The 26,366-nt window shown below is 45.3% G+C and overlaps 1 protein-coding gene across 1 annotated transcript in view; it reads right to left on the reverse strand.

Moving 5' to 3' along the window:
- The window catches only part of LOC126284763 (uncharacterized), a 75,768-nt gene extending 62,153 nt beyond the window's left edge, over window positions 1–13,615 (reverse strand). Inside the window, exon 1 of the mRNA XM_049983923.1 lies at window positions 13,533–13,615. Coding sequence (XP_049839880.1) covers window positions 13,533–13,615 — 83 coding nt within the window. The remainder of the gene's footprint in view (window positions 1–13,532) is intronic.
- Window positions 13,616–26,366: the final 12,751 nt, after the last annotated feature.

Here is a 26,366-nt window from a genome sequence, read left to right on the forward strand (position 1 = left end):
TGAAGGCTATTGATATTGACCTTGCTGGTCAATTTAATAAACAGCAGTTAATTGGAGGCCCCAATGTGTTCCGTGGACTGCATCTGAACTTTACCTGTGATGTACAGGCAGTGTTTGGAGGTAGTACTTGGCTCACACTTGCTGTTGTGTGGGGCAATCAAGCAGATTATGGTGGCCTTGAAGCTTTTCCAGATGCTAATATTCTCACTTGGAAGACATGGAGTATTTCTGAGACTACTGGACTGTTGGCTAAACAGCCTTATGGTACTCTAGTTCCAAGCATGCCATTTGTTCTGAGTACAAGAAAGAAGAAAAAATTAAACGCTGATGAGTACTTGTTTATTTGGGCTAAAGTTGGTAATGGCAATTGCAAAATAAAGATTAATGGTGATTGTATGATATATTATAGACAATAAAGATCCTTATCTCCTTTCCTTAATTCCCTTAAAAAAACACACAAAACATTGATCTAGGTGGTTATGGGTCGCGCCAGACCGCTCTAGAGATTTTTTTAAAAAAAAAAGCCGGGCCTCTGGTTTGCTCGCTAGGCGGGTGACCTTGAAGCGGACTTAGCCGCTGGTGAGGCTGCCGGGCGCAACACGGGCCCTGGTGCTGCTACTATCCGGGCAACAAGATCATCTTCTGATGCAACAGGAGTTGCGTAAACAAGGTTGCGCATCTCTCCCCACACAAAAAAGTCCAGAGGTGACATATCTGGGGATCGAGCAGGCCATGGTACAGGACCACCTCTGTCAATCCACGTTTCTGGGAACCATCGGTTCAGGAATGGACGCACACGACGATTGAAATGCGGCGGCGCCCCGTCATGTTGGAACCACATGCGTTGTCTTGTAGAGAGCGGGACGTCTTCCAGCAACTCTGGCAATGCTCTGGCGAGAAAATTGTAATAGTGCCTGCCATTTAATGGTCTATTTAGCAGATACGGCCCAATTAAACAGTCCCCAACAACACCGACCCACACATTAACGAAGAATCGCACTTGAGCGCTAGTAATTGTGGCATGTGGGTTATCCTCACTCCAAACATGCGAATTGTGCATGTTGAAGACTTCATCACGCCCTAACGTTGCTTCATCGGCAAACAACACAGAAGATGGAAATGTAGGATGCACTGTTCCAGGTACCACTGCGAAAACTGTGCTCTGGGTGGATAATCAACTGGTTCCAGGTTGTGGACACACTGTAAGTGAAATGGACGTAACAATTACTCTCTAAGGTCTGTTCTTACATTCGTCTGATTCGTCCCTGTGTTACGTGCAATTGCACGAGTGCTGATTGAAGGATCCCGCTCCACATGCTGCAAGCATAAGCTGCAAGCAGCGTTCTTACCGAGCGACGGCGTCCCTGTACAGGTAATGTGCTAAATGACCCGATCTCACTCAGACGTTGGTACACAGCAGGGATACGGAGATTATGATATTATTGTTGATAAACCCACTGTGCATCTCGTCCGTTGGGGTGCGCTACGAACCAGGTGTTCCGGTCCATTAGTAAACAGAGAGAATGCACTACTACACTGGTGGACAGCAGTTGCCTACAACTGAAGATCGTAATACGGCCTCTAACAACTGAAGAGCGTAACACGACGTCCACCGGTTTAAATAATCATCATAGGAAAAAATGACATGAGGGAAAAATATTTGTTTTGATGTCCCCAACAATCTCCCAGAGTTTGTCGGTTTAAATATTTTTCACCCTGTACACACGGACAGCACGCCGACTGAAACTGCATACATCGTAGGTGTGTCTGACTAACAGTCAGTGCTAGACAGGTGAGGTTGCTATTGTCTGGACGGTTTTATGTCAATAGTATATCGGAGCCCATGATTTTCTGGCTGATCAATGTATTTTTATCTAGAATAGTCTTAGCTGTCATACTTCTCAACTTAATCTAAAGTTAATCTGGCTATCTGCAAATGAAATTAAATGTAGAGAATAATTGTCAATAACACTCAGACTGGCTTTGTCACAATCACACAATGGCTAACTGTTGCATATCGAAAACTAAACGCCGTTAGCAAACGACTCTACTGAATTTATATGAAACTTTTGTAGATGGAAGCTGTTTATAATTTTCTCTCAAATATTCGTTTAGACCCGACAGTTGTTTGCTACCTCGCAACGAATAGTTGGATTCTACTCTGTCTGCGTATTGCAAAAGTATTAAGTGCGCAATCCTTTTAATGACGCACAAGTAACTTGTACAAACATGCCCTATAATCTTTTCTCAACACTGCTATACACGACAAAAATTATTTTTACGCACGATATTAAATAACGCAAGTATTACTCTTTGCTTTCCTAATGGAAATATTTTTGACTAACAGTGGAAGTAGAAAGGTAATTTGAATGCTGACCACATGACTGATAATTCACCATGGATACCAAGTAGTAGATACTGTTAAACAACTATGACAGCCAAAGAATACGCATCATTCATGTATTCGGGTGTGCAAAGATCCTTACAGTGGCAAACATGCCAAACAAACTGAATACTTTGAAATATATCGAAAACTACACATTGGATTAAAAAAGTTATGATTCCAATTTGTTTGCCTCGGATGCGATATGCAACGATACCACACTCGACCTGTGCGTGGGTGATGGAGCCCACCTTTGAAATCTTCGCTGGAAACCCCCGTTTATTATTAGGATTCTACATGAAAATCTGTATCCGTTTTGTCTGAAGCATTTCCTTCGTTTCGCCGCAGTTGGCGCTGTAATCGGAGGAGTAGAAATGGGTACACAATCGTAATGTACGACATGCTGCTCAATGACCACTGAATATCCAGTGGCACGTGGAACACCACCTCTATGCTGCGAGTTTAGGACAGACCAGTTTTTCATAACTTCTAACTGCAAACCCCATTCGCAATTTTGTATTCGTCCAATATATCGAACAGGGGACCACTCGTCACGCCACCGTGGCCGTGTAGACAACTATGACTATCATAACAGGCAGTACACTGCGACCGGAGCTCACTTATCGTGCAGACGTAGCAACTCTAAACATTACAGTACTTGCCCAGTTTTTATTGCCTCCACACCTATTTATTAGTTTGAGAACAGACGTGCAAGTGGATGATAAATGTTACAATCACAGAAGATAAAATTGAAATAATGCTCATTTATGGAGGACGTAGGAGAAATGTTGAGACTGCTGTTGCCATGTATGCCGAGTGCTTTCCAGAGAAAGCTCTCTCTCGTTGGTTTTTTACGTGGTTATGAACGCCTTTATGACTAATAGCAGCGTACACACCTGCAAAAGGAAATGAAGCAAACGGTCTACAGGAGAAGCTAATGAAATAGCTGTACTAGCGACAGTGTAGCAGAACACACGGATAAACGCCCGGCAACTACACCGTGAATCCGGTATGTTCGTAGGTAGTGTTGTCACAATACTGCATCGTCATAAGTATCATCCATACCACGTGTTACTGCATCAAGAATTACATAACGCCGATTTCCATAACTGGGTAGTGTTTTGTGAATGAGTACGCCTACAAGTGCAAACGAGCCCCACTCTCTTTGCTGAGGAACTATTTTCCAATGCACAGGGTGCATTACTGGAGTGTAGACAATCCCCACTGGTTGACCATCAACGTCTTTGGTGGGTTCATGTATGGTGTGTCATCATGCGGAACAAACTCAATGGTCTGTCTTTTATAAACGGCACGTTGAACAGACGCAGATATCGAATGGTTTTGGAAGGAAACCACCGGTACTACTGCAGGACATCAGAAACACGTGTGCTGGCATTTCCGTAGATATGCTCCTCTCCTGTGATGGATATTTGAAAAGCGGATCACTAAGTATACTGAAGTTGGCGGTGCTATGTTTGAACATTTACTGTAATTGGAAAAGCAGAGTAGCTTTCGCCTCGAGCCACGACCACAGTGTTACGTCGAGAAGTCTCCTGTTCCATGTGTCTGAGGAATACAGCATTGCGAATGGGGTTTCCGGTTAGAAGTTACGAAATAATGGCCTGTTCTACCTTCGTAGTATGGAGGTAAAGTCTCTCGTCCCATTGGATATTCAAGGGCCATTGAGTAGCATGTAGTAAATTACGATTGAGAGCCCCTTTCTGTTCCTCCGATTACAGTGCCATCTGTGACGAAACGAAGAAAATGCTTGAGACGAAACGTATGTAATTTCTGCAATAAAAAACGAGGGTCCCATTGTATACTGCAAAGTTTTCCCGAACCTCGGATACACGGGATGGGATGAGGGCGGCGGGGGTCGAGAGTGGTATCATTGGCTGTCCGCCCCCGAGTTTAAACATATTGGAATTATAACTTCTTTTAATCCGCTATGTGGCTTTTGAGATATTTCTATGTCTTCAATTAAGGTGAACACCCTGTATTCATCTTTTAAAGTTAGCTGCAAATGTAATGTATTGCGAATACATAGAAAGAAGGATCCTTTATTGTATGATATCATGATATCGGAAGAAACACTGGTAGCAGTTACTTCTGTAAAATATCTGGGAGTATGCGTGCGGAACGATTTGAAGTAGAATGATCATATAAAATTAATTGTTCGTAAGGTGGGTACCAGGTTGAGATTCATTGGGAGAGTCCTTAGAAAATGTAGTCCATCAACAAAGGAGGTGGCTTACAAAACACTCCTTCGACCTATACTTGAATATTGCTTATCAGTGCGGGATCCGTACCAGATCGGGTTGACTGGGGAGATAGAGAAGATCCAAAGAAGAGCGGCGCGTTTCGTCACAGGGTTATTTGGTGACCGTGATAGCGTTACGGAGATGTTTAGCAAACTCAAGTGGCAGACTCTGAAAGAGAGGCGCTCTGCATCGCGGTGTAGCTTGCTCGCCAGGTTTCGAGAGGATGCGTTTCTGGATGAGGTATCGAATATATTGCTTTCCCCCTACTTATACCTCCAGAGGAGATCACGAATGTAAAATTAGATTCGAGCGCTCACGGAGGCTTTCAGACAGTAGTTCTTCCCGCGAACCATACGCGACTGTAACAGAAAAGGGAGGTAGTGACAGTGGCACGTAAAGTGCCCTCCGCCACACACCGTTGGGTGGCTTGCGGAGTATAAATGTAGATACTTCTTTACTGTGACGATATCGTGATCACTTTTCGTTGGCTGTGCACTCTCAAGTAAGTTAATACGGATCCAAGCATGGCATTGCCAGATGTTTTTACTTTCATCTCTTGTCTTTCAGTGTTTTATTGAGTTGTAAAAGGCGTCAAAGGCTATAACACCACTTCGATGTGTAACCATCCGCTTCGAAGTGTACCCGTACTTTTTCAGATATGCTTTGCTAGACAGGTTTCTGCGTCTACTATTATGCAGCATTGACAGCTCTGGTCTCCGTTGTAGAAGACTATGGTCTAACCAACATGTCGCAGACTGATTCCCTACCTGCAGTAAATGCAAAACTGAAGGCGCTGCCAGATCTGTGATATCGTGCAAACAGGTTTCCTTTATGCGCCGTTTCCGACTTATTTAGCATTGGAATTAGGCAATAAGGTCGTTGCGTACACAAATTCATACACTCGTACGTGCGCGTAACACATCTAATGGTCTGTGAGTTACCACAATGCACATTACCAGCTAAAATATGCCTTTATTTGAAAATTATAAATTTAAGCTAGTTGAGCGAAAGACACGTTTGTTTGATTTGAGGAAAGCGAAAGAAGAACATGTCTGGCGACACTCTTTCCGGAAGGCTGCAGCAACTTGCACGTACGGCGACCTGATTCGCTGACTTCGATTCTAAATAACTCGGTAACGGCGTAACTTATCGAATTTTTTCTTATTATTACTCAGAACTCAGCTTTTTAGATAGTTTCCGAGCGCCCTGCGTACACAGTGTATGGTGAGCGCCTGATGACACAGCAACACGCCACGCAGCACTGCCCGGCAGGTTGCCGCCATGGCGACGCGGCTACATTTCTCTGCGACATCCCGTGCAGGGGCGTTTATCTTAAGGCATGTGGATTTTCTGATGACAATATTTGTGGATTTTGGGAATGTAGCCAGGTAGGTGAAACAAAGCCTCATAAGTGAAAAAGGTTCGATCTAAAACACAATGTCGGTTTATAAATCCCTGAAACGATTCACGACACGCTATTCGCTTCGCATGGTCCATACAGCGTGACTTTTGCACAGCAGTAATTTTATACGGACGCATCCTAGCTCTTTGGTTACGGCATTCTGTGCTGCCGTACGGCAGCCTTTAGGCTTCTGCGATAATCTTCTCACTAACTTTGATGGACTCTGCAACGTTACGTTCGAAATATCGTGAAACTTCTGTTCTGTTGAACTTGTGACCCTACCAGTTCGTGGTGCATCATGAACTGAACCTTTTGTCTGGAATTTGCAAATTAAATCACATATAGTGTCACAATGTGAACGTCTCGAAGCAGGAATACGCAATCTAACTTGCCGCCTCACATGCACCTTAAAGTTACCTCCTGTGCGGAAAACCTCTTCCATTAAAACCGCTCTCTCTGCAACAGAAAGCATTCGCACTAGACTCAGGCCATACAAGAAGTAGACGATAACACGACTAAGAGCTGCAGTGACCGCGTAACACTATTATCTCCACCCTGCCACTGCAGGTCCCCGGAACACGAGGAGGCGAGATTTGAACGTGCTGGCAACCTCAGGCGCCCCGCAAAGCGAAACACGCGAGGATCGCGCTGTGCAGAGATGTAAGTGTAGTCAACGCAGTAACAACGATGGCAGCTTGAACTGACAACAGGAAACAGCGGATACCCATTATATTATCAGGCAGCGTTCAGTAGTGAACGGGCGGCTGAAGTATGTTAACGTTGTTTTGTCGCAAATCGCAGTGGAGCAACGATCTGAACGTTTATAAATTATCCGTTGAAGATATTGCTAAGAACATTTTCAAGAAGAGAAAAAATTGTGTTTGTGCCAAGTGCGTCCCGCACACGGTGTTTCCTCAACAGAAAAGACGAGACTTGGACGCCTGAAATAAAAGATGCGGAAAATCTTTCCTGGAAAATATCATCGCCCATGGCAGGACTTGGTGATATAACTCCGAATCTACCGCGAAACGAGAAACTGCAGAAAACGTCTCTGGTGGTTCGCCAGGACCGAACCAAGGTCGATTTTCATGCGTAAGTTGAACACCATCTGGAATCGGACTGTTCATATGTTTATACGAACGTTCCTTGCACTGTACTCAAAAACCACTATTTTAACTTTTCTCTTATTTTTATTGATCCAGGAAGGAATCTTTAAAGAGTGATGGGGTATGACCTGTTGGCAGCTAGGCGGAACTGCACAGTACCCTTACACATTATGATTGTATAACATGCTAGTGCATAGTAGTTGTTGTGCAGTCCAGAAACTGATTTGATGAAGCTCTCCATGCTACTCTATCCTGTGCAAGCTGCTTCATCTCCCAGTACCTACTGCAACCTACATCCTTCTGAATCTGCTCAGTGTACTCATCTCTTGGTCTCCCTCCACGATGTGTACCCTCCACGCTGCCCTCCAATACTAAATTGGAGATCCCTTGATGCCTCAGAACATGTCCTACCAACCGATCCCTTCTTCTAGTCAAGTTGTGCCACAAACTCCTCCCCAATTCTATTCAATACCTTCTCATTAGTTATGTGATCTACCCATCTAATCTTGAACACTCTTCTGTAGCAACACATTTAGAAAGCTTCCATTCTCTTATTGTCTAAACTATTTATCGTCCATGTTTGACTTCCAAACATGGCTACACTCCATACAAATACTTTCAGAAACGACTTCCTGACACTTAAATCTATACTCGAATTTCTCTTCTTCAGAAACGCTTTCCTAGCCATTGCCAGTCTACATTTTATATCCTCCCTACTTCGACCATCATCAGTTATTTTGCTCCCCGAATAGCAAAACTCTTTTACTACTTTAAGCGTCTCATTTCCTAATCTAATTCCCGCAGCATCACCCATTTTAATTCGACTACGTTCCATTATCCTTGTTTTTCTTTTGTTAGTGTCTATTTTGTATCCCCCTTTCAAGACACTGTCCATTCCGTTCAGCTGCTCTTCCAGGTCCTTTGCTGTCTCTGACAATATGCATTATACCCTACAATACAAAGTTTATCCCTGACGCCAACAGTTCCTGCCAGGAAGCACAGCAGATAAAGAGGAAAAACACGTCACTTCTTGGTAAGCGCCACCCCTGCCAGGAGATAAATGTAGCTTTCTTTCTGCTGTGATAATTTCGTAGTAGCAGCTCGCAGCAATAGTCTGGACGTATTTTTATACATATAATAGTGGAAAGTGGACCACGGCCTTGCCGCAGTGGTCACAATGATTCCCATCAAAGGTAAGCGCTGTCGGGTTTGGCTAGCATCTGCCTGGGTCTGCCGAGTGCTGTTCGCAAGTGGGGTGTACTCACTCCTTGGGAGGCCAGTTGAGGAGCTCCCTGGTTGAGAATTAGCGACTGGTCACAGAAGCTGACAACGGCTCCGGGAGAGAGAGGCACTGACCACATGCGCCTCCATATGCGCATCCAGTGGATAAACCGGCGATCGGTAAATACCGTTGGGTCGTCAAGGCCTATTTGGAAGAAATTTGAGTTTTGTTTCATAATGCTTGTTGCATTCCTCACTGAGATGACAAAAGTCATGAAATAGCGATATGAACATATAAAGATTGTTGTATCCACGGACCCAACCAACCAACCAACTCGCACACGCGGGCCCAGACCGTGACATCGCTGGCCACAGTTCCTGTCGTTGACGTCGGCGTCTCAGGGCGTCACCGCCGACGGAAGAGGTAGCGCCATGGCTGAGCTCGGATCCGCAGCGCCCTCTGGCTTTTTCATAGAAGGAGGAGCGCTGGCCCCGAGACGGGCAGTCTGTTGTCGACTGTCTATTAGTAGCCTTTCGTGAAGTCTGCATCGGAGCCATTTGCTATTGTATTCGACTAGGCTCCGTACACGGATTACTCTCAGATATTACTTGGACTTTTATTGCCGGTGCGCGTTTCGTCAGAAATAAACATAAGTTATCTCTTAATTCTAGCTGGCGCAATTCTTGTCGTTAATTATTTTTCGGCCAACAGACATGTTGGTCACTACCCACGCTTCATACAATTTGTGGTGGCTGCTCCAAAAGTACCGCCGAGGACCTTGGGTTAGGGAGGCGTCACAAAAACGAAGGCAATAGTATCGCACACACAAGGTAAAAACGGCTGTCTATTGGCAGACCTGCCATTTTTACTCATGTGGTCATGCCCGCATGACAGTAATGAACAGACTTTGTGCGCTAAATGTAGTTGGAGCTAGATGCGTGGGACATTCCATTTCAGATATCGTTAGGGAAGTCAATATTCCGAGATGCACAGTGTCGAAGGGCGTGCCGAGAAAACCAAATTTCAGGCATTAGGTCTCACGACGCAGAGGTCGTTGGCCTTCGCTAAACGACCGACAGCAGAGGCGTTTGCGTAGACTTGTCAGTGCTAACAGACAAGCAACACTGCGTGAAATAACCACACAAATCAATATGAAAGGTATGGTCAAATTTGGTGTTATTGGCTTATGGCGCGAATTCCTTTGCTAACATCGCCTGCAGCCCCTTTCTTGGGGCCGTGACCTCATCGGTTGGACCGTAGACAGCTGGAACATCGAGACTAGGTCAGAGGAGTGCCGATTTCAGTTGGCGAGAGCTGATGGTAGAGTTCGATTGTAGCGCAGATCCGACGAAGCCATACACACAGGTTGTCAACAAGGCACTGTGCAAGCTGTTTGTGGCTGGATAATGGTGTGCTGTGGGGTGAACCGATTATTGACTGGAAATGGTTATGTACGGCTAATTGGAGGCTCCTTTCAGCCTTTCATGGACTTCATGTTTCCAAATAACGATGGATTTTTTTATGGCTGGCAATGCGCCATGTCACCAGGCAACAACTGGTTCCGAGTGTTTTGAAGAACATTCTGGAAAATTCGATCGAGTTATTTGGCCACCCTGATCGTCCGACATGAACCCCATGAAACACTTATGAGACATAATCGAGAGGTCAGTTTGTGCACAAAATCCTGCACGAGCTACACTTTCGTAATGACTGACGGCTGTAGTGGCGCAAACGCAACCTGCCCTTTTTTCACGTGATATCTTGCGAATCATGAATGAAAGGTATCAGACGGATGCCATATTCCTTGGCTTCCGCAAAGCGATTGACTTGGTGTCCCAGTGCAGACTCCTAACTAAGGTACGAGCATATGCGATTGGTTCCCAAATATGTGTGTGGTTCGAAGACTTCTGAAGTAATAGAACACAGTGCGTTGTCTTCGATGGTGAGTATTCATCGGAGGTGAGGGTACCATCTGGAGTGCCCCAGGGAACTGTGGTAGGTCCGCTGTTGTTTTTTATCTACATAAATGATCTTTTGGATAGGGTGGATAGCAATGTGCGGCTGTTTGCTGATGATGCTGTGGTGTACGGGAAGGTGTCGTAGTTGAGTGACTGTTGGAGGATACAAGATGACTTCGACAGGATTTGTGATTAGTGTATAGAATGACAGCTAACTCTAAATATAGATAAATGTAAATTAATGTAGATGAATAGGAAAAAGAATCCCGTAATGTTTGAATACTCTATTAGTAGTGTAGCTCTTGACACAGTCACGTCGATTAAATATTTGGGCGTAACATTGCAGGGCGATATGAAGTGGGACAAGCATGTAATGGCAGTTGTGGGGAAGGCGGATAGATGTCTTCGGTTCATTGGTAGAATTTTGGGAAGATGTGGTTGATCTGTAAAGAAGACCGCTTATGAAACACTAATATGACCTATTCTTGAGTACTGCTCGAGTGTTTGGGATCCCTATCAGGTCGGATTGAGGGAGGACACAGAAGCAATTCAGAGGCGTACTGCTACAATTGTTACTGGGAGGTTTGATCATCAGGCGAGTGTTACGGAAATGCTTCAGGAACTCGGGTGGGAGTCTCTGGAGGAAAGGGGCCGTTCTTTTCGTGATTCGCTACTGAGGAAATTTAGAGAACCAGCATTTGAGGCTGACTGCAGTACAATTTTACTGCAGCCAACTTACATTTCGCGGAAAGACCACAAAGATAAGATAAGAGAGATTAGGGCTCGTACAGAGGCGTATAGGCAGTCATTTTTCCCTCATTCTGTTTGGGAGTGGAACAGGGAAGAAGATGCTAGTTGTGGTACGAGGTACCCTCCGCCATGCACCGTATGGTGGACCGCGGAGTATGTATGTAGATGTAGAACATGGTTCAATACTTGTGCAGGGGGCTTTCAACGACTTGTTGAGCCCCTGCCACGCTGAGTAGCTGCACTTTCGTCGTGCAAGAGGAGCTCCGACACCATATGAGGAGGATCTGGTGGCTGCAAAAAGGAGGGCAAAGGAAGGAAAATTCTGTGAGCAAGATGTACGAGACAGGCGAAATACCCTCAGACTTCAAGAAGAATATAATAATTCCAATCCCAAAGAAAGCAGGTGCTGACAGGTGTGAAAATTACCGAACAATCAGTTTAATAAGCCACAGCTGCAAAATACTGACGCGAATTCTTTACAGACGAATGGAAAAACTGGTAGAAGCCAACCTCGGATAAGATCAGTTTGGATTCCATTGAAATGTTGGAACACGTGAGGCAATACTGACCCTACGACTTATCTTAGAAGAAAGATTAAGGAAAGGCAAACCTACATTTCTAGCATTTGTAGACTAACAGAAAGCTTTTGACAATGTTGACTCGAATACCCTCTTTCAAATTCTGGTGGTGGCAGGGGCCAAAAACAGGGAGCAAAATGCTATTTACAATTTGTACAGAAACCAGATGGCAGTTATCAGAGTCGAGGGACATGAAAGGGAAGCAGTGGTTAGGGAGTGAGGCAGTGTTGTAGCCTCTCCCCGATGCTATTCAACCTGTATATTGAGCAAGCAGTAAAGGAAACAAAAGAAAAGTTCGGAGTAGGCATTAAAATCCATGGAGAAGAAACAAAAACTTTGAGGTTCGCCGATTACATTGTAATTCTGTCACAGGCAGCAAAGGACTTGGAAGAGCAGTTGAATGGAATGGACAGTGTCTTTAAAGGAGGATATAAGATGAACATCAACAAAAGCAAAACGAGGATTATGGAATGTAGTCGAATTAAGTCATGTGATGCTGAGGGAATTAGATTAGGAAATGAGACAAAGTAGTAAAGGAGTTTTGCTGTTTGGGGAGCCAAATAATGACGGTCAAAGTAGAGAGGATATAAAATGTAGACTAGCAATGGCAAGGAAAGCGTTTCTAAAGAAGAGAGATTTGTTAACATCGAGTATTGAATTAAATGTCAGGAAGTCGTTTCTGAAAGTATTTGTATGGAGTGTGGCCATGTATGGAAGTGAAGCTTTCGAAATGTGGTGCTACAGAAGAATGCTCAAGATTAGATGGGTAGACCACATAACTAATGAAGAGGTATTGAATAGAATTAGGGAGAAGAGAAATTTGTGGCACAACTTGACTAGATCAAGGGATCGGTTGGTAGGACATGTTCTGAGGCATCAAGGGATCACCAATTTTAGTAATGGAGGGCAGCGTGGAGGGTAAAAATCGTAGAGGGAGACCAGTAGATGAATACACTGAGCAGATTCAGAAGGATGTAGGCTGCAGTAGATACTAGAAGATGAAGAAGCTTGCACAGGATAGAGTAGCGTGGAGAGTTGCATCACACCAGTCCCAGGACTGAATACCACAACAACAACAACACATGGCTTTAGTCATCTCAGTGTTTTTTTTTTCAGTTTAAATAATAAATGTGCCAGTCATTTTCTGACTCCAAAATAGATGAAGATAAGGAAATATGCAGTGTCACCGCAGGTGGTGTAAGTGTAAGAGAATGAAGTACACGTACGCAGGGAACAGGTCTTGTAATAGCCAGGCACAAAAAATATTAAAAACAAGTAGAAGTTTAGATGTCAACGACCTTGCCACAGCTGTAACACCGGTTCTAGTCAGATCAGCCCAAGTTAAGCGCTGTCGGGCTTGGTTATCAGTTGGGTGGGTGACCGTCCGGTCTGCCGAGCGCCGGCCGAGAGGTTCTAGGCGCTACAGTCTGGAACCGCGCGACCACTACGGTCGCAGGTTCGAATCCTGCCTCGGGCATGGATGTGTGTGATGTCCTTAGGTTAGTTAGGTTTAAGTAGTTCTAAGTTCTAGGGGACTGATCAAGTCAGATGTTAAGTCCCATAGTGCTCAGAGCCATTTTTTTTCTGCGGAGCGCTGTTGGCAAGTCGGGTGTGCTCAACCCTTGTGAGGGAAATTGAGGAGCTACTTGGTCGAAAAGTAGCGGCTGCGGGAGAGCGGTGTGCTCCACACATGCCCATCCATATCTGCATCATATGTTGTCTGAGGATGACACGGTGGTCGCTCGGTGCCTTTCGGCCTTCATGGCCCGTTCGGGAGGAGTTTAGCAGAAGTTTAGATGTCCACCACCCTTCGCTAAGCTGGACTTACAGTTTCAGGCCTCGCGCTGTAATCAGGATCGAGAGAGAGAGTACCTGTGGAACGGGTGAGCGTCGCTCGCGGAGACGGAGACAGCTAGGAGCGCTACCACGACCAGTGCTGCAGTCGAGGGTGCCATGGCTGCGGGCAGACTACGCGGCATCTGGCGCACACGGCGGCCTATATACCCTCCCGTGAGCGGCTGGCGCTATTAGGGCAAAGTAAACGTCGGCGGCGCGCGTGGTCCATCTGGCTGATTGAGCGCTGATGGGTTCCACGCTGCAGGCCGACCTCTTCCCGTCCCTGCCTGGGGCCAGACGCCGCGCTGCTGTGTCAACAGAGAGGGGTCCCGTGTAGCGCTGGCCGCACCGTGAGTGCTCTCCCCCACCCACCTCTGGACAAGCGGAGGACGGGCCGCTCTAAGTTTATCACTCCAGCCGCTTCCGCAGGACAGTTTTATAACATTCGATGAGGCCGCAGTATTGCCTCTTCAGTAAATGTCCGATGTGTTTAGCCGGTAACCGTGGCACGTGCACATACAAATAAAACTGACTCCTTTCCACACAAAAGAAGCCACGTCAACGTCACTTACTAGCATTTTACCCCTGACGGGTCGAGACGCACTGCATTATTTTCTCACCAAGTAACTATTGTGCTTACAGTCATTCGTTGACCACTCTGGAGTGGCAGTTGATGACAGCAAAACAAAAGCCGAAGTTTAACGTACCGCTTAAGAGATGGTACGCGCAGGAGAATCGTACGAACATATCATCGTTTGACCATCGCAAAGACTCCCGTCTGAACGACATATTAGTAAGCATCCCTGGCGCAGAGAAACAACTGATAACTGAAAGAGCTGAAAACAAATGAGTCGCCCTTCAGGACGGAATCCCAATTCGGTTTTACAAAGAGTACTCTGCTGCCCTGGCTGCTTACTTAGCTCGCACTTATCGCGAATCTATCGCCCAGCGCGATGTCCCAAGCGAATTAAAAAAAAAAGACGCAGGTTACTCCGCTGCGTATACGAAGCGTAAAAGAACAGACCAGGAAAAATATTCTGATTTAGAATATAATAAATTTCCTAGAGACGGAAAAGCTCATGTTCACGAATCACCAAGGTTTTAGAAAGTGAACTTCAACTTGTCCTTTTCTCACATGATATGCTGCGAACTATGGATGAAGGGAAATAAGCAGATTCTATATTTCTGGATTACCGAAAAACATTTGCGACGGTACTCCACTACAGACTGTTAACGTAGGTACGAGGATACAGAATAGGTTCCTAGGCATGTAAGTCTCTGGAAGACTTCTTAAGCAACAGAACGAGGTATGCTGTCATCGATGGCCAGTGCTTACAGAGGCAAGGGTGTCATCAGGGGTGTCCAAAGGAAGTGCGATAGGACTGCTGTTCATTTTCTACACACATAAATGATCTGGCAGACAGGGTGGGCAGCGATCTGCGGTTGTTTGCTGATGATGCTGTGGTGTACGGTGACTGTAGGAGGAAACACAAAATTTGCAGTTGGTGTGATGAATGACAGGAAGCTCTAAATATAGAAATATGTAAGTTGGGGCGGATGAGCAGGAAAAAACAAACTAACAGTGTTCGTATAAAGCATTAGTAGTGTTCCGTTTGATACAGCAACGTCTCGTGGCCATAACGTTGCAAAGCGATTTCAAATGGAACGCACATACGAGGGATTGTACTGCAAAAGGCGAATGGTCGAACTAGATTTATTGGGATAATTTTAGGAAGGCTTGGTTCAGCTTTAAAGGAGACCGCATACAAGACGCTAGTGCGACCTATCCTTGGGCACTGCTCCAGTGTTTGTGATAAGCACCAGGTCGGATTAGAAGAAGACATCGAAGCAATTCAGAGGCGGACTACCAGATTTGTTACCAGCAGGATCGAACAACACTCAGGTGTTAATCGATGCTTGGGGAACTCAGATGGGAATTCCTGAAGGAAAGATGCCGTACTTTCTGAAGAACACTATTAAGAAATTTAGGGAACCGGCTTTTGGAGCTGACTGCGCATTGAATCTACTTCGTTTAGGGAACACGATGAGATACCACAAATTAAGCCTCATACGGAGGATACAGACAGCCGTTCTTCCCAAGCTCTCTCTCCGAGTGGGAAACAGGAAAGGAATCGAGTGGTAGTGGTACAGGGTGCCCTCTGCCAAGCACCGTGCGCTGACTTGCGGGCGTATGTAGATGTCAGCAGTCAGTTAGTTTGGTATTCAGGTCTGCGCTGAACTCTCAGAAGATTTTCAGGAGCTGATGGAAACTACTGATATGAGATCATAAGTTCATGTGCATATTCTTAAGTTCGGATGTCACAGATTTTCTTCATACAGAAAAGTCTGCATCCAGAAATCAGCATGGATTTAGAAAGCGTCGCTCGTGTGAAACTCAGCTTGCCCTTTTCTCACAGGCCATACTCCGAACTATGGGTGGAGGGCAACGGGCAGGTGTCAGAATGCAAATTGTTAACGAAGGTCCGAGCATACGGAAGAGGCCTCCATATATAGCTGAAGATCTTGTATTAATAGAGCCCAGGACGTCGCCAGCAGTGCCACCGGGACGTGACACTTCGATTTTTGTAATAATATTTATGGTACGTGAAATTCAGACCACAGACATCAAGTACCCAAACCAGATCGATGCAGCTCTCAAATATTCTCGGGAAAATTGCCTTCGGAGTTCTTTGAACGTCGTAGACACGCTAAATCAAGCTGAACTTATCGAAAGGTGGCTCTTCGGTAGAATGCAGTCCTGCTCTGTTGACGGGCTTGGTTTGCTTCCCGGTCGATGCTTGTCTTCAAACAATGGTTCATGTTGAAACTTCCTGGTGGATGAAAACTGTGTGCCGGGCAGAGACTCAAACTCGTGACCTTTGCCTTTCGCGGGCAAGTGCTCTACCGACTGAGTTACCCGAGCACGACTCACGACTCGTCGTCACAGCTTCAATTCTGCCCGTACCTCGTCTCCTACCTTCTAAACTTCACATAAGAAGCACTTGACCGTGAAAGGCAAAGGTCCCGAGTTCGAGTTTCGGTCCGGCAGATAGTTTTAATCTGCCAGGAAGTTTCATATCACTCCGCTGTAGAGTGAAAATCTCATTCTGGAAAAGGTACATGTTCTACGATCATTTCCGTAAAGCGTAACATACACAAATATCAAAGAATATAATTTGTAATGATTTTAATCTAAATAAACCTACATTAACAATATTTTATAACTGATCGGTAATTAAGAATTTATATTTCCAATGACAACGAGATTTTTTTGTGTGATAAGTAATTTTAAATAAGACGACGTGGATTTTTCATAAAAATTACAATTACATATGACTTCTTTAGCATACAATAGATGAGTTTTATATTTAAATGATGTACGTATACGATTCAATCTTAAACGGAAAGAGATGAGAAAAATAATGAACAAAACGAGGCTCGAACCAGCGACGAAGTTCTTACCAGTCTCGAGTGCTACGGAATTTTTTTTCGACCTTTGTGTATTTTATGCTTCACCGAGGGTGGTCGTAGAACATACACCTTTGTTTAAAAATATTCACTGGGCAGGTATCGAATCCTGATCGCTTATAAGACGGCCGAGCATTCGTCGGCAGAGCCACGGAACCCACCGAAAATCTGTGCTTGATTCATGGCATTAAAGACGCTTGCAAAACTTTAAAGTCGATTTTCTCGATAATTTTTTGGAGATGTATCAAACTTCTTTGAGAAATTGAAATTTGAAGCTTGTACTTGACGTACCATAAACATGAAAAATTACAAACATCTGACCGCAACGTGGTATGATTGTCAGACACAATTTACATTTGTTGATATTAATGACATCTTGCTCTAACTGTAGAAAACTGTAACTTAAAGCAGTGGAGTTCTTTCTTTCGCTTGTGCCATTATCCTGCAGTTTTCGCAGGGTCGGCGTTGTTACAATCTGATTTGGCCTGGTTAATTTACAGGGGTGGCCGAATGCCCTTCCTGCCGCCACCCCATACCACCCCAGGACGGAATCAGTGTACCCCAGCTGTCTGCATCTACTGTGAACCATGAAACAGTGCGAACGCATTGCAGATATCTGCGAGTCTTGTAATTGAGGCGGGGTGTGGGGACCAGCACGGTATTCACCTACTGGGTTGTGGAAAACCGCCTAAAAACCAGATCCAGGCTGGCTGGCACACCGACCCACGTCGTTAATGAGCCGGGCGGATTCAATCTGGGGCCGACGCGCCTACCCGAGGCGCTCTCGGATAACCTGGCGTGTCTTAATGCAATTGAATAGAAAAAAATAATCCTTTAGCGTTCGAATACAGTATTAGTGTTGTGCTGAAATGTCATGCGTAACTTTGCAAAGAGATATGAAATGGGAGATGCACGTAATATCGGCATTAGGGAAAGCGAATGTTTGACTTTGGTTTATTGGGAGACTTTCAGGAAAGTGTAGCTCGTCTACAAAGCCACCACTGGTTCGACCCGTTCTCGAGTACAGCTCAAGTGTTTGTGATCCCCACCAGCTCAGATTGAAGGAAGACACTGAATGAGTTCAGAGGTGTGCCGCTAGATTTATTACCGGTAGTTTCGACCTTGCTTCGTGAAATCAAGTAGGAATCCCAGGAGGAATGATGCCGTCTTTCTCGCGAAACGCTATTGAGAAAGTTTTGGAAACTAGGGGTTGATTGCTTGCTGGACGATCATACTACTGCCGGCGTACATTTCAAGTAAGGTCCGTGAGGACGAGATAAGAGAAAAAAGGACTAGTACGGAGGCATACAGACAGTAGTTATTCCGTCGTTCCATTTGCGACGGGAACAATAAAGGTAATAGTCACAAGAAGCGGTTCAAGGTAATCTCCGTCATGCACCATAAACTGGCTTGCGGAGTATTTGCATTATGTTAATGTAGATGTAGACAAAAATATCGAAACTTAACTTTCTTTTTATTTTCTATCACTAACGACTTATGAGGCCACATTTGGAGGAAAGTCTTCAGTTACGAAGAAACAATTTGTTGCAGAGAAGGGTGTAAGTAGGATAATGTGTGGTGTCCACTAAATACACTCCTGGAAATTGAAATAAGAACACCGTGAATTCATTGTCCCAGGAAGGGGAAACTTTATTGACACATTCCTGGGGTCAGATACATCACATGATCACACTGACAGAACCACAGGCACATAGACACAGGCAACAGAGCATGCACAATGTCGGCACTAGTACACTGTATATCCACCTTTCGCAGCAATGCAGGCTGCTATTCTCCCATGGAGACGATCGTAGAGATGCTGGATGTAGTCCTGTGGAACGGCTTGCCATGCCATTTCCACCTGGCGCCTCAGTTGGACCAGCGTTCGTGCTGGACGTGCAGACCGCGTGAGACGACGCTTCATCCAGTCCCAAACATGCTCAATGGGGGACAGATCCGGAGATCTTGCTGGCCAGGGTAGTTGACTTACACCTTCTAGAGCACGTTGGGTGGCACCGGATACATGCGGACGTGCATTGTCCTGTTGGAACAGCAAGTTCCTTTGCCGGTCTAGGAATGGTAGAACGATGGGTTCGATGACGGTTTGGATGTACCGTGCACTATTCAGTGTCCCCTTGACGATCACCAGAGGTGTACGGCCAGTGTAGGAGATCGCTCCCCACACCATGATGCCGGGTGTTGGCCCTGTGTGCCTCGGTCGTATGCAGTCCTGATTGTGGCGTCACCTGCACGGCGTCAAACACGCATACGACCATCATTGGCACCAAGGCAGAAGCGACTCTCATCGCTGAAGACGACACGTCTCCATTCGTCCCTGTCGCCTGTCGCGACACCACTGGAGGCGGGCTGCACGATGTTGGGGCGTGTGCGGAAGACGGCCTAACGGTGTGCGGGACCGTAGCCCAGCTTCATGGAGACGGTTGCGAATGGTCCTCGCCGATACCACAGGAGCAACAGTGTCCCTAATTTGATGGGAAGTGGCGGTTCGGTCCCCTACGGCACTGCGTAGGATCCTACGGTCTTGGCGAGCATCCGTGCGTCGCTGCGGTCCGGTCCCAGGTCGACGGACACCTGCACCTTCCGCCGATCACTGGCGACAACATCAATGTACTGTGGAGACCTCACGCCCCACGTGTTGAGCAATTCGGCGGTACGTCCACCCGGCATCCCACATGCCCACTATACGCCCTCGCTCAAAGTCCGTCAACTGCACATACGGTTCACGTCCACGCTGTCGCGGCATGCTACCAGTGTTAAAGACTGCGATGGAGCTCCGTATGCCACGGCAAACTGGCTGACACTGACGGCGGCGGTGCACAAATCTTGCGCAGCTAGCGCCATTCGACAGCCAACACCGCGGTTCCTGGTGTGTCCGCTGTGCCGTGCGTTTGATCATTGCTTGTACAGCCCTCTCGCAGTGTCCGGAGCAAGTATGGTGGGTCTGACACACCGGTGTCAATGTGTTCTTTTTTCCATTTCCATGAGTGTATTTAGGTGTGGTCACAGCAGCCTCACAGCACGCTTTTGCTGCCGTATTAAGTTTGGTATCAACAATCAGTATCACTTAGAAAACAAAGGCAATGTTCATAAATAAGTGCACCACTCAAAATGTATGAGTAACGCATTTAAGAGAGCACACTAGGAGCTTAGGAACACTATAGACGTCGTAGAACGACCACTGGGCGTTGATGCTGTGGCGTCACTCCCGTAATTAAAGGTTCCCCCATTTTATCCAAATGAGTAACAGCGTCAAGGACGCGCACTAAAAATAAAATTTAACTTTCTAAAAATCTGTCATCTGTGAAAGATAGCGAAATGTGAAACTTGTTATTATTATCTGTTGTACAAACAAAGGTGTTAATGGCTATGACATGTAATGGACCGGTGTAAGTAAAGCTGTCTTGCTACTAAGTCCTGTAGACGACTATATCTTGTTGGGAATAAGGTGTTCCTTGATCGATGCAGCTGGGCTGAATTATTAAATGAGAGTCTGATTTGTGTGTCTACACCGACCGTCATTACAAGCATTAAAAGTATTCTGTTGTATTAAGATCACATCATATGAAGGACCTGTTTCCTCAAAGCGTTTATTAACGATTCTATCAAGAATTGCAGTATTTACATCAGTCGAATAGTTTCGTTCATTTTCAAGACTGGCCTACTGAGGCCGTCCAGACAGTGCCTGACCTTAATGATAAACATCAAAGTGGCAACACGTGATTCATAACTATCTGCAGAATGAACGCCAAAATCCGCAAGTGCCTTCTCACCAAGTCAAAAACAATCAAGTCAAAGTCAATCAGCTTGATTTTGACTTGTTAAGAGGCACTTGCGGATTTTGGCGTTCATTCTGCAGATATTTATGAATCACGTGTTGCCACTTTGATGTTTATTTATTAAGATATGGCGCTGTTACTAGGCACTGTGAATAGGCTAGATTGAAAATGCACCTGTAAGGTTCGAAACTAGTCAGGTAATATACATCCTGCAGTTGACAGAATCGTTAGTAAATGATTTAAGAATTTAATAAAGTTGCTAGTTCCCTGTCAACAAAATGCTGAAACTGAAGAGCCTCTTTCATTTTAGATTAAAAGAAAAGATAAATTTTATTCGATTCAATTGAGATAAGTAAATAATGAATTTTTTCGTTTGGTTCACGATTATGCCAAAAGCCAGTTTCTGAGTAGTTACTATTTGCACATCACATTCATTAGAAGCTACAATCACCTATTTTTCTCCAAATCCGATAACTTTTCTGAGTGCGATATTCCGAAAGAAAACTTCATTTAATTCCACGGCCAGTAAATTAGCAAACGAATTGTTTTAGATAACTGTGACCATAGCTATTTTGCAGTTTTAAAGTAAATCAAAGTTAATAGAATTATTATCATCCTTGACTTTCACGAAAGTAAATGAGACTAAACCAAAGATATAATTTGGTCCCAATTTCCTTATAGCGTTACAGGGTAAGAACAGAGTTCGAGCAAATAAATTTACGTAACTTCTGATGCTCTCGGTCATGAGATTCAGCATACAAAGTCAATTTGTTCTAGTCACAGGTGGTAATATGATAACGTGATTCTCCATCGTAGACGTAGGTCATGGCAGTGTAATACTGAGTGTCTACCAGTCGGTAAAATTCAAACAGTTCAGTAAAGGTGGCTCGGTGTGGAGACGGAAATGAAGAAAAGCGGTACGGTATTTGGACGCGTCCAGGATCACGTTGTACCACTCTTTCTTTCCACGAACAATACGAGACTGGAATATCTACATCTACATTTACATCTACATCCATACTCCGCAAGCCACCAGACGCTGTGTGCCGGAGGGTACCTTGAGTACCTCTATCGGTTCTCCCTTCTATTCCAGTCTCGTATTGTTCGTGGAAAGGATTGTCGGTATGCCTCTGTGTAGGCTCTAACCTCCCTGATTTTATCCTCTCGGTCTCTTAGCGAGATATACGAAGGAGGGAGCAATATACTGCTTGACTCCTCGGTGAAGGTATGGTCTCGAAACCAACAAAAGCTCGTACCGAGCTACTGAGTGTCTTTCCTGCAGAGTCTTCCACTGGAGTTTATCTATCATCTCCGTAACGCTTTCGCAATTACTAAATGGTCCTGTAACGAAGGACGCTGCTCTCCGTTGGGTCTTCTCTATCTTTTCTATCAACCTTGTCTGGTACGGATCCCACACTGCTGAGCAGTATTCAAGTAGTGAGCGAACGAGCTTACTGTAGCCTACTTCCTTCGTTTTCAGATTGCATTTCCTTAGGATTCTTCCAGTGAATCTCAGTCTGGCATCTGCTTTACCGACGATCAACTTTATATGATCATTTCATTTTAAATCACTCCTAATGCGTACTCCCAGATAATTTATGGAATTAACTGCTTCCAATTGCTGACCTGTTATAGTGTAGCTAACGATAAGGGATTTTTCTTTCTATGTATTAGCAGCACATTAAATATGTCTACATTGAGATTCAATTGCCATTCCCTGCACCATGCGTCAATTCGCTGCAGATTCTCCTGCATTTCAGTACAATTTTCCATTGTTACAACCTCTCGATATACCATAGCATCATCCGCAAAAAGCCTCAGTGAACTTCTGATGTTATCCACAAGGTCATTTATGTATATTGTGAATAGCAACGGTCCTACGACACTCCCCTGCGGTACACCTGAAATCACTATTACCTCGTAAGACTTCTCTCCATTGAGAACGACATGCTGCGTTCTCAGTGGGAGAACCGATAGAGATACTGAAAGTACCCTCCACCACACACCGTCAGCTGGCTTGCGGAGTATTGATGTAGATGTAGATGTAAGAAGAGCGGTCGAAAAAAGACACTCACCGAAGGAGACGGGCAGCGGCGCTCTCGCCCTGTCATCGGTAATCGGTTTCAGACCGTACACGAATTGCCGCTGTCAGTGAATGCAGGTCTACCTCCCAATTTAAGAGGGAACAATGTGAAGGAAACTGCGTGCTGTGGACATATGGAGTACGGTTCCGCCCAAAAAAACACTATTCACAGCTGCACTTCAAACTGCACGTCTTAGTGCGAGCAGAAACGACAAATTGGATGAAAATTTAAACATGGCTGCGTCGTCGGCGACGATTACAAGGTAAAATTGAAACAATTAAAGCCCTCGGTAGTGAAAATGAAGTATTTTTGATCTAGGTTTCTTAACGTAGTCTTAAGTGGCAGAAACCTAGGTCAAAAACACTTAATTTACGGGAACCTAGGGCTGTAATTGTTCAAATTTTAAGTTGGATGAATACAGGCGTGTTCTGCGGTCCAATGCGTCGTTATTTTCTCTCTGTTCAAATGATGTGTCGAGCGCAGACACGGTCCAGAAAAGCGTTCAACCCACTGTACGTGAATGGTACGAATCTGGCTGGAGTTGATTCTCTGTTGTTTTGGTGGTGTTTTTTCTTTGGTCACAGACGTACTCATCGAGGTTACTGTGAACATGAACCAAGTTGTTCATACCAATATTTTCGATGACCAGCTGTTGCTCTTTCTTCCGCACTTTCACGGACACTGCCAACTTAAGAAGACTTCAAAGTTGCAAGCATAGTACCCTGTCTAACAAACACTCAGGAACGCGATCGCATCTGGACTGGTGCACTGAGTCTCCTGATCTCAGTGCCAAAGAAAACGTTCGAGGCTAACTGGAACGACAGGTGAAATGCAGCAATCGGCTTCCCGGAATTTCGTAACTCTACGGAATCTTACCATCACTGAAAGGATCCAGCTGAGAGTGGTAAGCCTGAAGAAATTAGTGTGCTCTCTTCTTCGCCGAGTTCAGGACTTTAACAAGTCTAGGGACGGTGTTGCGCGGTATAAGCGTGACGTCTTCTGGTGCTGACTAACTTTTGGTCTGATACACTAGTAAGCAAAATGACTTAAACTATGCAGTGTCTCGCAGTAAGGACTAAGTTACACTACTAGCCATTAAAATTGCTACACCACGAAGATGACGTGCTACAGACGCGAAATTTAACCGACAGGAAGAAGATGCTGTGATATGCAAATGATTAGCTTTCCAGAGCATTGACACAAGGTTGGCGCCAGTGGCGACACCTACAACGTGCTGACATGAGGAAAGTTTCCAACCGATTTCTCTTACACAAACAGCAGTTGACCGGCGTTGCCTGGTGCAACGTTGTTGTGATGCCTCGTGTAAGGAGGAGAAAAGCGTACCATCACGTTTCCTACTTTGATAAAAGTCGGATTCTAGCCTATCGCGATTGCTGTTTATCGTATCGCTACATTGCTTATCGCGTTGGTCGAGATCCAATAACTGTTAGCAGGATATGGAATCGGTGGGTTCAGGAGGGTAATACGGAACGCCGTGCTGTATCACAACGGCCTCGTATCACAAGCAGTCGAGATGACAGGCATCTTATACGCATGGCTGTAACGCATCGTCCAGCCACGTCTCGATCCCTGAGTCAATAGATGGGGACGTTTGCAAGACAATAACCATCTGCACGAACGTTCGACGACGTTTGCAGAAGCATGGACTATCAGCTCGGAGACCATGGCTGCGGTTACCCTTGACGCTGCATGGTGCACGGAATGACAATTGAATCTCAATGTAGACAAGTGTAATGTTATGCGAATACATAGAAAGATAGGTCCCTTATCATGTAGCTACAAAATAGGTCAGCATCTGGAAGCAGTTAATTCCATAAATTATCTGGGAGTACGCATTAGGAGTAATTTAAAATGGAATGATCATATAAAGTTGATCGTCGGTAAAGCAGATGCCAGACTGAGATTCATTGGAAGAATCCTAAGGAAATGCAATCCTACAACAAAGGAAGTAGGTTACAGTACGCTTGTTCGCCCACTGCTTGAATACTGCTGAGCAGTGTGGGATCCGCACCAGATAGGGTTGATAGGGTTGATAGAAGAGATAGAGAAGATCCAACGGAGAGCAGCGCGCTTCGTTACAGGATCATTTAGTAATCGCGAAAGCGTTACGGAGATGATAGATAAACTCCAGTGGAAGACTCTGCAGGAGAGATGCTCAGTAGCTCGGTACGGGCTTTTGTTAAATTTTCGAGAATATACCTTCACCGAAGAGTCAAGCAGTATATTGCTCCCTCCTACATATATCTCGCGAAGAGACCATGAGGATAAAATCAGAGAGAGCCCACACAGAAGCATACCGACAATCCTTCTTTCCACGTACAATACGAGACTGGAATAGAAGGGAGAACCGATAGAGGTACTCAGGGTACCCTTCGCCACACACCGTCAGGTGGCTTGCGGAGTATGGATGTAGATGTAGATGTAGACGCTGCATCACAGACAAGAGCGTCTGCGTTGGTGTACTCAACGACGAACCTGGGTGCACGAATGGAAAAACGTCATTTTTTCGGATGAATCCAGCTTCTGTTTACAGCATCGTGATGGTCGCATCCGTGTTTGGCGACATCGCGGTGAACACACATTGGAAGCGTGTATTCGTCATCGCCATACTGGCGTATCATCCGACGTGATGGTATGTGGTGCAGTTGGTTACACGTCTCGGTCACCGCCTGTTCACATTGACGGCACTTTGAACAGTGGAGGTTACATTTCAAATGTGCTACGACCCGTGGCTCTACCTTTCATTCGATCCCTGCGAAACCCTACATTTCAGCAGGATAATGCACGACCGCATGTTGCAGGTCCTGTACCGGCCTTTCTGGGTACAGAAAATCTTCCACTGCTGCCCTGGCCAGCACATTCTCCAGATCTCTCACCAACTGAAAACGTCTGGTTAATGGTGGCCGAGCAACTAGCTCGTCACAATAGGCCAGTCACTACTCTTGATGAACTTTGGTATCGTGTTGAAGCTGCATGGGCAGCTGTATCTGTAGACGCCATCCAAGCTCTGACTCAATGCCCAGGCGTATCAACGCCGTTATTACGGCCAGAGGTGGTTGTTCTGGGTACTGATTTCTCATTATCTATGCACCCAAATTGCGTGAAAATGTGATCACATGTTAGTTCTAGTATAATACATTTCTCGAATGAATACCCGTTTATCATCTGTATTTCTTCTTGGGGTAGCAATTTTAATGTCCAGTAGTGTAATAAATAACCCCCCCCCCAGACGATTCATCGCTTCTGTAAAGACACCATGTGGCTTCAAACGCAGTGAACATGATCTGAGATCTGATGCACACGAACGTCTGAGCTATGGCGGGCTTTTTCTTATATCGACACCTTGCTGTTTGAAACGTTGTCAAGAACGAAGGTGACGTCACGGGGCGCCACACCTTCGCACCAATTGAGAAACTTCTGCGTCCCAATGGCAGACAGGGGTTTCAAAAAAATGACCTCTAATTGCGTGCTCATTGTATGAGACATATAGAAAAAATGGA

This window comes from Schistocerca gregaria, chromosome 8 (assembly GCF_023897955.1).
Source record: "Schistocerca gregaria isolate iqSchGreg1 chromosome 8, iqSchGreg1.2, whole genome shotgun sequence".
NCBI classification, from domain to species: domain Eukaryota; kingdom Metazoa; phylum Arthropoda; class Insecta; order Orthoptera; family Acrididae; genus Schistocerca; species Schistocerca gregaria.